Raw genomic sequence first — 13008 nt, 5'->3', positions numbered from 1 at the left:
TAAGCCCTATTGTTACGGAGTCATTAATTTAAAAGGGAGCTTGGGATCAAATGAGATGTGTCATGGAAGATCTCTTGCAGGACATCCTGATATCTTGGGATAAAAGGAATTGTGGGGGTAAGCTTTGAATCAAGGATGTAGTCCTAGGCAAGGGTTTTTCCCCCAGCTGTTTCTCCCTGTTCTATTTTGACAGCTTTATCCCTTGCAAAAGTATATGTTGGTGTCCCCCCCCCCCCGTCTTTTCTTCTTCTTCTTCTCCCCCATGGCCTGGCAATATAGAAATCTAAACATTTTTTTAAACAAGTCATTTCTAGTCTTTTAAAAAAATAACAGTTCAGAAAGGTCAAACAAAAACATTACTCTTGAAGTGGTGTTTATACACTGGACCTTTAGGGACACATGGCTGACTTTTTACATTCAAAGAAAAAGAGCTAGGCTATGCAGATAAGTATCATCAAGCAACACTAGAAAAACCCCAGGTGCTTGGCTGCCCAAGTGCCCAAACATTAGATAATGGCACCTGAGGATCTCGAGCATAGAGCCAACCTTGCATGGGACAGACTACCTCAAATGTTAAATATTTAAGAGTCGAAATTATGCACACACAGTGGTGTAGCGTGGGGGGTGCAGGGGGGGGGCGGCCACACCGGGCGCAACATCTGGGGGGGCGGGTGCTCGCACTCGCAGCTCTCTGCCCCTACTAAAATCCACGGGTTAGGGGGCGCAAATTACTTGCCTTGCCCCGGGTGCTGACAACCCGTGCTACGCCACTGCGCACACACACCCATCTCTGCCATTATGTATAAAGAGGCTCAGGCAACTCATATATATGAATCAGTCACCCCAAGAAAGGCTATAGGGAGAGGTAGTAACTCATCCAAGTTATGAATGAATGAATGAATGAAGACCCAAAGGCCCTTTTTCCTGGTAGGGTGACCAGATGGCTCCTGCACATTTAATAGTTGTGCGCAACAGAGAAATTCAGCAGATGCAGCTTGCTTTTTCACCTGAATGCTGCATATGCTGGCAGGTGATGCTCAGGCCTGGTGTGTATCTTCAGTTAAAACTGGAGTTGAATATTTGACTAAAGGGAGCAGGGCCACTTCTTAAGCAAGATCCTGATGGGGTGCAGTGCACAGAGCAACTTGAGAGGTGCAGGCTGAAGTGCAGTTTGGTCAGCCATGCAGCCCAGTATGTAGCTGTGGAGGCTTGAGCCTCAGCTTTAGCCCTGCATGGACCTGGTGCTTTGCTTCAGCCACCTGTAGATTCCCTTTGCACGCTGCCAAGCCCTTTACTACTCAAGTTCTAGATTGCAAAGCCTTATTCACAAGTTTTATCTGTGGCAAATATAACCATGATTATCCCTGTTAGCCTATTACTGTTCTATCCTGATTACCCTGTTGCGTCTCTTGAGATGGGTAGTGTCCATGGCTAAAACCCCTTTACAGCCCCTTTGTGTTCTTCACTGCTGTAGCAAAACTAACTACTGGTGCTTAGGTGCCACAAAGCATCCAAAATGAAAGGAAGAGACAGTGTTGTACAGAGGGCTGAGTTTGGACCAGGGAGATTTGCAGTATGATCCTAACTAGGGTTGCCATATGTCCTCTTTTTCCAGGACACATCCTCTTTTTCATGGGTAGAGTGGTCATAGTGATCCATAGGTAAAAGTAGAAGTCGGCAAATGTGTATTTTCCCCCTCTCTCTTCAAAATACAGCAACCCCAACATGTTTACCCAGAAATAAGCCTCACCAAGTTCAGTGGGACTTAGGGGGAAACACATATGCTTGGGATAGAAAACCTAGGTCTGCTCAGCCAGAAAACTCTAGAGTCCCCAACTCTGAACCTGGCCTATCTCACAGGGCTATTGCAAGGAAAATGTCAAATGGTCCCTTGGGCACTCCTTGAGAAGAGCTGTAGCTCCAGTGGGAGGGAGGCTAGCTAGATTTTTTTATCCTGGGTGAAACCTCCAGAGGGGCACCATTGAGGATCTCAGACTCTGTGTGTGTGTACACAAATGCACATTGGGAGTGCCAAACTGGGTCTTAAACCCGGGTGAAAGAAAACCTAGTTTTGCCCTTGCCTTGAGGGTGGTGGCAGGCTGGGGGGGGATGCAAATGTGATAAATGAAAAGGGCTAACCAAACCAACTGCAGTATACTGCAAGGACGAGCACTGAATCTCTTCTGCATGTGATGCCAAAGCACAAATAGCTCAGATAGAGGTGATACAGGCTTCTGTCTGTGCTCATGGCAAGGTGCCCTTGGCCCCAGAATGAGCCCTATCACTCTAGTGACTGCGGCAGTTAGCACTGGAGTTGGTGCTCACGAGGTTTTTGAGAGAGAGGCTTGTCAAAGCAGAAGTCCTTCCACTGGGTCTCCTCTAGGTGCTGCCAGCTCTGCTCAGGGCGTTGCAGTGAAACCCATGTTCTCAAGGAGGCTATGCTGCCCACCCCCAACCTCTTACGAATGCAAGCCTTGAAAAGCCAGAGTATGCTTGAAAGCCAGAGTATTCCAAGTGCATCTAAGTGAGGGCAGGGCAGAGTCAACAAGGCTGCATGGGATCCATCTTTCAGCTGTTCTGACAGATGGTTCTGGGCCCCGGGAGCATCCAGGACTCTGCTTGTGGCTCTGAATTTATGCATCAGTCACCTTGGCTGGTTATACCTTAGTCCTTGTAACCAGGGCAGCAGCAGCAGCAAATTGGAGCAGGCAGGCAGGGAGAGAGAGAGAGGAATGGGAGAGTGAGCTTGGCCACGAGAGATTTAAGGAGCTTGAGATGTGTGCCTGATCACAAGGTTAAGAGGCTATTTGATTACTGCACATAAGTATGTTCCCAGGGAGAAAGCGCTGGGAGGGAGGCAGAAACAAGAGTCAGCAGCAGGATGTTAAAGCTATGTACAATCAAATTGGAAACCAGGTTCTTACGAACAGAAACAAAGCAACAAGGGAGATTAGCGCCAACCGTTTGTGAAAGGGATGTGCGCCATTACACCCAGAGCCCTGTGTCTTTGGCATCAGGTGTTGCTTGTTTTCTCCAGGGCCTGAGGCTTCAGTTGCATCTTGGAATGAGAACGGTCTTATCCGGAATACACAAGCTCCCCTTGGCATTGTGCTCTGATCGCTGGGTTTTGTCACTACAGGGGGGAGAGGTGATCAAGCCTCACACAATCCTCCTCCAAACACTGGTCTTGCTGTGTTTGACTCACAGGGAGGCAGAAACACTTGCTTTCAGAAAGATCAGCCCAGATTAGTTACCCTATTATAGCACTGAGAGATGTTCAGGGGGCTCGTTTTACAGTAATTTTGAAAAAGTATTGAACCTTTCCTAGAGTGAGCTAAGTTGTTAATCCTGGTTTGTTAATAGGCAGTTGTTTTCAGACGCCATAAGCAGACCCATGTAGTTTCCCAAGTGTTGTGCATTTAAATGATTTTGATGTAAATGTTTAGAAGCTGCTGATCTGTTTCAGTAAAGCTCCAACTGAAGATGAGTCAGAGCCATCCTAGAAGACCTTGGTTCCAGCTTGGACCAAACCAACATTAGTGCAGAATGTTCTGTTCACATATTGAATTCCCCTTGTTTATGCCCACAGTTTCCACAGGGTAGACCTCTTGCAGCAAAACCAACAAAGAGCCTTGAGGCACATCAAAGACAAACACGTTTATTATGACATAAGCTTTTGTGGACCTATAGTCCGCTTCATAAAATATATGAAGCCGAACATAGTCCATGAAAACTTGTGCCATAATAAAATAGTTGGTCTTCAAGGAGCCACAAAACTATTGATTGCTCATTTGTGCTTCCCTCCCCCACTGTCCTTGGAGTTTTCATGCATGGTGAAACTGTACAAATGGGACCTTTCCATTGTATTGGAATCAGAGTTGGCCTTGTGCTTGGCTTTGCCTAACAGATATAAACTGAATTGGGACTTGGCTTTAGCCTCTGCCTCTCTTTCTTTTTCTGCATGCCAGAATGATATTGGTGGCAAGAAGATTCTCCAGAGGAAATGGACATCCTTCATGAAAGCAAGGTTGGCCTGCTATGTTCCTTACTATGAGGTACTGAAGGATGTTTTCAGTCTGGATGGTGGCGACTGGAGGAGCACCGTCTTCTATGCAACATTCACTTTATCAGCACAGTGGTAAGCCAAGCATGCTAACTGCGTGTTGGGTACTCAAGGAACTGTAACCGTTCTGAAAAGATACATGGAGTCCGTTGAATTACACAAGTTCCATGTGCTGCCACCAGCAAAAAAGACGAATGAAATGCTAGGGATTATTAGTTAATGGTACAGAACACAGAGCAGGACGTGTCACGGTACCCTTGAGTACTGAATGTGGTTCTCAATCTCCTGCCTGCTGCATTGCAGAACTTGACTTGCAGTATGGTGCAGGACACAAAGAAAGCAGATAGGCTGTTCAAGCAAGGGAACCTGGCCTTGCACATTTCAGCATTCCAGGGAGCATCTGCATTCACTTGGGCAAATTGGTTCAGTCTCTGTATTCCAAGGCAACAGGTATGGATTCACTCCACCTCAGTGCCTGTTGTGGCACAATCCAAACATATGCCACACTGTTCAAAGCCTCATAAAAGACACCAAAGGAAAGTCAACTTGCATTGAATGGAAAGAAGGCCATTGTCAGTTGGTCCTCAGAGTAAAGAGGCTTTCAGCTGCTTAGACTGCATTGGCTCTGCCAGTACCACCTGCTATGTTCTCAGATATTTTTGCCCTCTGCTTCTGAGTGAGGCAGGAGGCTTGCCCCTCTGTTTCCAAGGCTGGCCTGCCTGTGCTTTTAAGCTGGACAGGGTCCACTGATGCTTTCATCCCACCTGAGCTCCAGTCAGTGGTGTGATGGTGGATGGAGGCTTTCAGTTTGGTTGCCAGCAAAATCCTCCTTGCCCTTGTAAGTATTTTGGCACTTGTGAGTGATTCAGTTTGCCTGAGCATTTCTTGCTGAGGGCAAGGAACAGATGGGACACTCTGAGCACTTTGTGAGACAAAAGTCCTATTGGTGAGCATCCGTAGAACAGATTAATAATAGCTGTATATGCAGGAGGTGGTGCGGGATGGGAAGGGGAGTAAGCTTAGAATTTTGGAAGGGCTCACTTTGGCTTAATTGGGAGCAAGGGACAAACTGTTCGCCATATGGATTTTAACCACAGCAATAGGTGCTGTGCGACTTCACTGTTTGTGGCCTGAGCCCAGTCTGAAGTCATAGCCAGCCTTTTGCACTTCCTGTTAGTTTTTAATGGTGGTATGAATTTTAACAAGTTGTCCTCTGCTAATTAGTAGCTTTGTGCTTGTAACATTTATCAAGTGGAAGGTTCACACTGGCAGCAAGATGGCACCCACTGAGCTACCATCCTCATGAGAGGGGAGCTGAACATCAGAGGCATTTATTAATGAGCACTGGCCGTTACATCTCAAAGGCTATTGAGAACGTACAGGGTATTTTGCACGTGGCCTTTTCGGGGATGTCAGGGGAATGGTTAAAGAGACAGAACTGGGGCAGCTGGTTGTTGTTATTATGTGACGATGAAGGAAAACCAGGGGGCTTTGCAGGGCTGACAGTCTTCCCCACAGAATGACAGGAAATGAGGAAACCTCCAGGATTACACAGGAATATCCTGCTCGTGACAGAAAGTCATTTGACTCATTTGTCAGAGAAGCAAAAGCTACCACTTACTCGCAATCTATTCTCTTGACCTGGCTTTGCACTGAGAAGAATTTCAGAGAGCAGGGTGCGTAAAGGAGACCACTGCCAAATCCAGGGAGGAGTGCAAAACTAAGAACTCACCACACAGCACAAAGTCCAGCAGGAGAAACAAGCATTTGCAAGCATCAGCATGAATTAACACTACAGGGATAAAGGAGTCCAGTTGGAGATGGCCCAAAATATTTTGGTGTTTGAGAATGAAGATATAAATGTTGCTACTGTGACAGCAATTTGCTGTTGTTTAATGGTACCTCCAAAATGCCTGGGGCAGGCGGACTTCCCGTCTAATCGTGAATCCAGACTCCCCAAGTCCAGTATATTTTGTGCAGACAGGCCACACAGGTGCAAGGTAACATTTTCCAAAGACTGGCTGGAAGTTCATGGAGGGATAGCAGGAAGACAGACGCAATGATAGCCAGTAAATGGTAGCAAGGACAGGTGTGATTATTTGTTATTTATTTATTTCATAAAATGTATACATCACTAGATTGTTAAAAAAAAATATATTCAAAGTGGTTTATAGAGAGAATAAAACAATGCTGGGGATACAGCTGCAGAGAGAGGGCAGGGACCCTGAGAGAGAGTCTTGTTCAGATACAGAATCAGGCAGAATACCAGGACTGGCTCCAGGTTTTAAAGGCCAGAGTGCCAGCCGGCAGGCCCCAGCAGACTTACCCGACAGTGGCAATGGGGTAGCAAGTGTTGGAATTCTGCCTGGGTCAGAGGAATGTGCCACAAGCAGGCACCGGCAGATATTCCTGTCGACCTCCCCGCGTCTCCCAACCTCTGCTGATAAGCAGGCGAGGTCCGGCGATTCTTCTCAGATGTATGAGAGGAACACACCGTTCTTCCTCTCTCCCCTTTGGTGTCCCCAGGGAGGGGAAAGAAGCAGACAGAAAACTATTTACATCATTTATTTCTGTCTCTTACATCAGTACAGAGAATCATGTCTGCACTCAACAACAGTAAGGAGAAACTCCTCCCAAGTACATCCAGTACGGGTCATATGACACACACACACTGAGCTAACATCCGGTGCTCAGTACAGAATGGACTGCCCCTTTGTTCCCATGGCAACAGTCACAAACATCCTGTCTGGCTTTCCAGCCACAAGCAGCTGGCTGAGCTGCTAGAGCCTTTGCTTGCTGCAGCATTGGTGCTTTATGGTAACATACTCCCCCTAAAGTATCAATGTGTGCCGCGAGCAAAGTGTCATCCAGAGAAGAAAACAAACAGTTGTTATTTTTATAACACTCCCCTGTTGTTTCAGTTCCACCCTTGGAACTACCCGCCACTGGTTTAACCAATGTACCTCTCTGGTTGTGTGACTTCGCATTACCTCGGTTAACAACTCTCTGTTGTGCCTTTGTCTCTGACTCAGACACAGCTTCAATCTGTCCTTGGTCGTTTACAATAGCAACATATGCAAGGTTAGCAAACTCTTTTGAATACCTCTTGGGTGGTACACCCTTCGTTGCTCTCTCAGACCTACGTAAAAGTTGCTGCTCTTCTCTGCTTTCTGGTTCAGCCTCTGAACTCTCTGGAGAACCAGTACTAAGCTTAATCAATGGTTCATCCTCCTCTTCTGAGGGTCTAGTCATTATGTGAGATTTCCTCTCAATGACTGTGACAACTGAGCTGTCTGAGCTATCGCTGTCATCATCAGTACTACTGAACTCAATAAGATCAAACTCATCATCATCATCTGAATCGTTTCCTGTGGGAAAAGTTTGTTCTACAACCCGCTCTCGCTCTGGAGCACTCTCTAGGAACTTTGTGAGAATCACCTGACCAGATTCAGACAAAATTACTCTGTAGAGACCCTTTTCATAACCCACAAAAATGCCTCTGGCATTCTTTACTCCACCTGGAGCTTCTGTTCTCACTTGAGACCCGAAAACCTTAAAATAGGCAACAGAAGGTTTTCTATTGAACAGCTTCTCAAAAGGAGAACATCCCAACTCTGTTGAGACCTTTCTCAACCACACATGAAGATAGGACGCTAGCGACTCGGCCCAATATTCATGTGGCAAATGTGAACTCAGCAATTGCGCATTCATCCCCTTTTGCAATTCTTTGTTCACTTTTACACAGACCCCCCTGTTCCACGCTTCTTGCGAAACTGCCACTTTGTGGTCTATCCCTTTTCCATCCAGGAACTTCTGAAACTTCTGTAACAGAAAAACTTGTTTGTCATCTGTGAAAAGACAATCAATGTTAGCATCATGCATACTTTTAACCTTGTCACAAAATTCCTGAAACTTTTCTAAAGTTTCTTGCGGTTTCTCCATCATATAAACCCAAGAATAATTAGTGAAACAATCCACACACAAAAGGTAAAATCGTGCACCGCCTCTAGATGGTTCTAGAGGACCAATCACATCAGCATACACCCGCTGAAATGCTCTGTCAACTTTCTTCGTCACCTTCCTGGTGCTCACACTGGTCTTGGTCACCCCTGCAAGAGAGATTTCGTTAGAAACAGAAGAATTACATTTCATGTAATCACTTTGATCAAAAGTCAACAAATACAGTCCATCTTTCTCTTTGGCAGTAAGAAACAGTTCTCCATCTTTGTAGATCTTGCAGCTTTTAGCATCATAGGACAGTTTCAGTCCTTTCTTTGCAATCTGCGACACGCTCAGCAGATTAAATCTCAGTTCTGGAACCAGGTAAACATCATTTATAGTCAAGTTCAGACTCTCAAGATAGACAGTCCCAATTCCGGTTGCTTCCAACTCCTGACCGTTGGCCTGTTTCACAGTGAAGCTTTGCTTCTTCAACGTCGAAAACAGTCCTCTGTGCGGGCACAAATGTTTTGTACAGCCCGTGTCGATTATGAACGCGTTCCCAACATCTGGCGTGGTTCCTTTCGCCATCATAGCCTTTGCAGGTTTCACCTGGCACTTGGTACGGCTTTTGCCTGACGCCTGAGGCTTCGTAGAGCTGCTCTTTGCTCCTCTTGACTGGCGCGGCTTCTTACAGTTTCGCTGTAGATGCCCAGTCTGTCCACAATTGTAGCATCGGACAGTACTCAATGCTACACCATGCTCTCCAGTAGCATCAGCAGTGGGGGAATTAGAACTCTGTTCTTCCCTCCCCCTGTCTTTTTCTTCCAGTGCAGCAAGTCTGTCGTGTTCATTCAGGACCACAGCACAAACTCTCTCCGCGGTCAGCTGCGCGGCCGGTAGGGAACCAAGCTGACTGGCAACAACCTTGTAGGTGCGGCTAAGGCTGTTTATCATCATGAAGCAAAACACTTCCTCCTGAAGACGGAAATTGCGTTCCACCATCTGTTGACGCAGAAACTTCATTTCTGTCAGGTGCGCTTGAACATCTCCATCAGGCGCAAGTCTCAGATTGGTCAATTTCTCAAAATACAGCAACGCTGAAGAACCAGCATCTCTCTGATGCGTTGTACGCAGCGTGTCCCATACCTCTTTCGCATTTTCTAAATGCTGAACATGCACCAACTGATCATCTGAGACACACAGAATTATAGCAGTCCTGGCCCTTACATTCTGTGACTCCCAACCTCTGGTTGGTGCTGCAGGGATGGGGTTTTCAATTACATCAAAAAGCCTCTGATTCTGCAGCAGGGCCTTCATCTTTACAGACCAAGATGAATAATTGTCATCGGTTAAGGGAGGTGGGCAAGGCAAAACTCCTTTCTTGGCATCCATCTTGAAGCCAAGCCTCTTCAGCTTTCCAGCCCACACTCTCAAACAAACTGTAAAATCCAACAGTCGTTTTTTTCCTTTCTCACGCAGCAAACTGCAAATTGTTTACGCTCTTTGCACCTGGCAGCTAAACTCAGGCTGCTATTGAAAAGTCCCTTCCAAGAGCTCGTAAACCTTGTAGCCAAAACATTCTCTGATTTTGTTTCGCTTTCCCAGGCTCACACTCAGAGTCCAGCCCCTTTGCCAGTAACTTTCCAGGACCGTTACCTAGCAACAATGCATTTCAATAGGACTTCTTATCTACCACAAAAATTTGTGGAATGCAGGCTTCAGCCTTCAAGCTGCAGGCCTCTTCCTCCGGAGCTTTTGTTTTCTTTGAAACGCAGCTCCGTGAACCAGGGAATTAATCTTCCTGCGTTCACACTTTTAGCCCGAAATGCAGCATACCTTGAACTTTGTTGCTCTGGAAAACACCTCTTCTTTCCATCAGCTGTCTGTGGAGCCTCTGGCGTCTTTCAGACGCTTCTCTTCCTCCTTGGAGCAGAGGAGGACAATCCACCAGCCTCTCATGCAGATGTCCGATGAATCGCAACCATCCTCTGCTACCACTGTTGGAATTCTGCCTGGGTCAGAGGAATGTGCCACAAGCAGGCACCGGCAGATATTCCTGTCAACCTCCCCGCGTCTCCCAACCTCTGCTGATAAGCAGGCGAGGTCCGGCGATTCTTCTCAGATGTATGAGAGGAACACACCGTTCTTCCTCTCTCCCCTTTGGTGTCCCCAGGGAGGGGAAAGAAGCAGACAGAAAACTATTTACATCATTTATTTCTGTCTCTTACATCAGTACAGAGAATCATGTCTGCACTCAACAACAGTAAGGAGAAACTCCTCCCAAGTACATCCAGTACGGGTCATATGACACACACACACTGAGCTAACATCCGGTGCTCAGTACAGAATGGACTGCCCCTTTGTTCCCATGGCAACAGTCACAAACATCCTGTCTGGCTTTCCAGCCACAAGCAGCTGGCTGAGCTGCTAGAGCCTTTGCTTGCTGCAGCATTGGTGCTTTATGGTAACAGCAAGTACCAGGCAGCACCACTGCAATGCAGTGCTGAGCAGCTGGGCCCATAATGATTCAGAGCAGTACTGCACTGGGGGTCATTGCAGAAAATTTCAAATAGCAGCTCAGATACAGCCTCCCAACAAAGGGGTGGGGGTGGGAGGCATAAGCATAGCTGGGGAAAATTCTGCTGGCGCTCCAGCAGCTGCACAAGCCTTCTGCATAGGGAACTCAAGTGAGCCATTTCATCTTGGTGCAGGGACTGATTACTCTTCCAAGCTCCGCCTGGCAGCAGAGAGTGAAAGGGATTAAAGGTGTTGCCCTGTCACTCAGACCTTTACACGGTTTATGGCACCAAAGCTTCTTGATGAGTTATGGCTGCCTCAAGCAAAGGTTCTCAGAGGCAAGTGGAGTCTTGGGTAGTGGATGACAGTGCCTTGCATATCAGCTGGCCAGATGCACAGGAGGACAGAGCAACTGCACTTTTAACTGTTGAGTAGAAGAGGGAAATTCAGGAGGTGTAGCTGCTGAAACTCCCTCTTCCATACAACCATTAAACTTACAGGAGCCCCATCCTCTTGTGCATCTGGACACTCCAGATCTATAGTGAGGTATATAAGAACTGTTTGTACCAGCAGCTGCTCCTGCTTTTTAAAATAACTTGTTCAATTACTTTTAATAATAAATGTGTAAAACATTTTAAAACTTTTACATATGCATGTTTCTCAGCTACTGAATTGTTTCTTTTGTTCTCCTTTACCAAAGGCTGCTAGTCTGGCTCCACCCACATTCTGCCAAAACATTAGAGCAGGGGTCAGCAACATTTTTCAGCAGTGGGCCGGTCCATCGTCCCTCAGACCATGTGGTGGGCCAGACTATATTTTGAAAAAAATATATGAATGAATTTGTATGCCCCACAAATAACCCAGAGGTGCATTTTAAATAAAAGCACACATTCTACTCATGTAAAAACACGCTGATTCCCGGAACGTCCGCAGGCTGGATTGAGAAGGCGATTGGGCCGCATCCAGCCCACGGGCCTTGGGTTGTCTACCCCTGCATTAGAAAGTTCTAGGTATAGTCCCTATAAAGGGGCAGTGCATGGGCAGCCAACTGCTTGAGAAAAAGGTTGCTAGAATACTGCCTTACTGGTAGAAACAACTGCTGCTAACTGCTAGACTTAAGAACCCTGTAGTCATGACCTAACTCTCCTTAGCCAAGATAGATTTTGCAGCTGATCTTGTGGCCTTTTCTTTTTTTAAAAAAGGCTACTGCCTGTCCCTGAAACAAGAAATGTTCCCTGCAGAGAAGGGCAGGGGTGCTTCATTCATGGGCCAGGTTTTATCCAATCTTAAGGTAAAAGGTAAAGGTACCCCTGCCCGTATGGGCCAGTCGTGACCGACTCTGGGGTTGCGTGCCCATCTCGCTTAAGAGGCCGGGGGCCAGCACTGTCCGAAGACACTTCCGGGTCACGTGGCCAGCGTGACAAGCTGCATCTGGCGAGCCAGCGCAGCACATGGAAACGCTGTTTACCTTCCCGCTAGTAAGCGGTCCCTTTTTATCTACTTGCACCTGGGGGTGCTTTCGAACTGCTAGGTTGGCAGGTGCTGGGACCGAGCAATGGGAGCGCACCCCGCCGTGGGGATTCGAACCGCCGACCTGACGACTGGCAAGTCCTAGGCGCTGAGGTTTTACCCACAGCGCCACCCGCGTCCCTCCTATCCAATCTTAGGCGCTATCAAATCCGTTTATCTGGAACGGGAGAATAGTTTTCCTGTAAGGCAAATTATCACATTCTCCTCCAACATGCAGTGTCATAGACTTTGTTGAGCCATCTGGGTTTAGTTCATGAAACCTGTTCCCAGTTGGTCAAACCAGATGATCTTCAGATTCCTTGCGGCCCTATAGTGCTACAAGGATTGTTCTATGTTGAGGGTGGGGAGCATGTGGCTCTCCAGACTATAACTCCCATCATCTCTGCCCACTGGCCATGCTGCTTGGGGCTGATGGGAGTTAAAGAGTACAGCAATATCTGGAGCACCACAGGTTTCCCGTACCTGGTTTCTGTGGACCCAGAGGAATTAGCAAGAAGTGGAAGGCTCTGGTCCTGTGCTATGACCATGTCACCATGTCTTTCAGGAGGAGCATGGAGGTGTCTGCCATCTGCAGATACAACATCTCTGAAGTGCGGGCAGCCTTTGAAGGGACTTACATGGAATACCAGGACTCCTCCCGCAAGTGGTCCCAGTACACTGGGGAGGTGCCAGTGCCCCGGCCAGGATCAGTAAGTTACTTACCAACTTAATAGCTCTTAAACATCATTGATAATATTCTATTTAAGTCAGTTCGGAATAATGGCTGGCTTTTAGTTTTTGAACCTGAGTTTTGTTGGGTTGGTGCTGGAGGTTTTAATCAGTGTCAGACTTTATGGCTGGATTTTATCTACTGCTGTGTTGGTTTTTCTGATTTATAGTTTTGCTGTTCATTTTAATTTTATCTATTTGTCTGGGTGCATGTCACCTAGAGAACAGTTTTTTATTAGGTGACTCAT

General features: G+C 46.9%; 2 protein-coding genes across 5 annotated transcripts in view; both read left to right on the top strand.

Annotated features, from left to right (window-relative positions):
• Positions 1–13008, top strand: part of SEMA4G (semaphorin 4G) — a 111590-nt gene that overhangs the window by 90830 nt on the left and 7752 nt on the right. For all 4 annotated transcript variants that reach the window (XM_081006158.1, XM_081006161.1, XM_081006160.1 and 1 more), the window contains 2 exons: positions 3969–4138; positions 12597–12741. In XM_081006158.1, coding sequence (XP_080862284.1) covers positions 3969–4138; positions 12597–12741 — 315 coding nt within the window. The remainder of the gene's footprint in view (positions 1–3968; positions 4139–12596; positions 12742–13008) is intronic.
• Positions 5823–13008, top strand: part of SFXN3 (sideroflexin 3) — a gene marked incomplete at its 3' end in the record, with an annotated part of 178236 nt that continues 171050 nt past the window's right edge. Inside the window, exon 1 of the mRNA XM_081006200.1 lies at positions 5823–5826. The remainder of the gene's footprint in view (positions 5827–13008) is intronic.

The sequence above is a fragment of the Podarcis pityusensis genome (assembly GCF_964106645.2).
Source record: "Podarcis pityusensis genome assembly, chromosome: 5".
Taxonomy (NCBI): Eukaryota; Metazoa; Chordata; class Lepidosauria; order Squamata; family Lacertidae; genus Podarcis; species Podarcis pityusensis.
The sequence above is the reverse complement of the archived record's forward strand: the minus strand, read 5'-3'. Positions and strand labels throughout refer to the sequence as shown.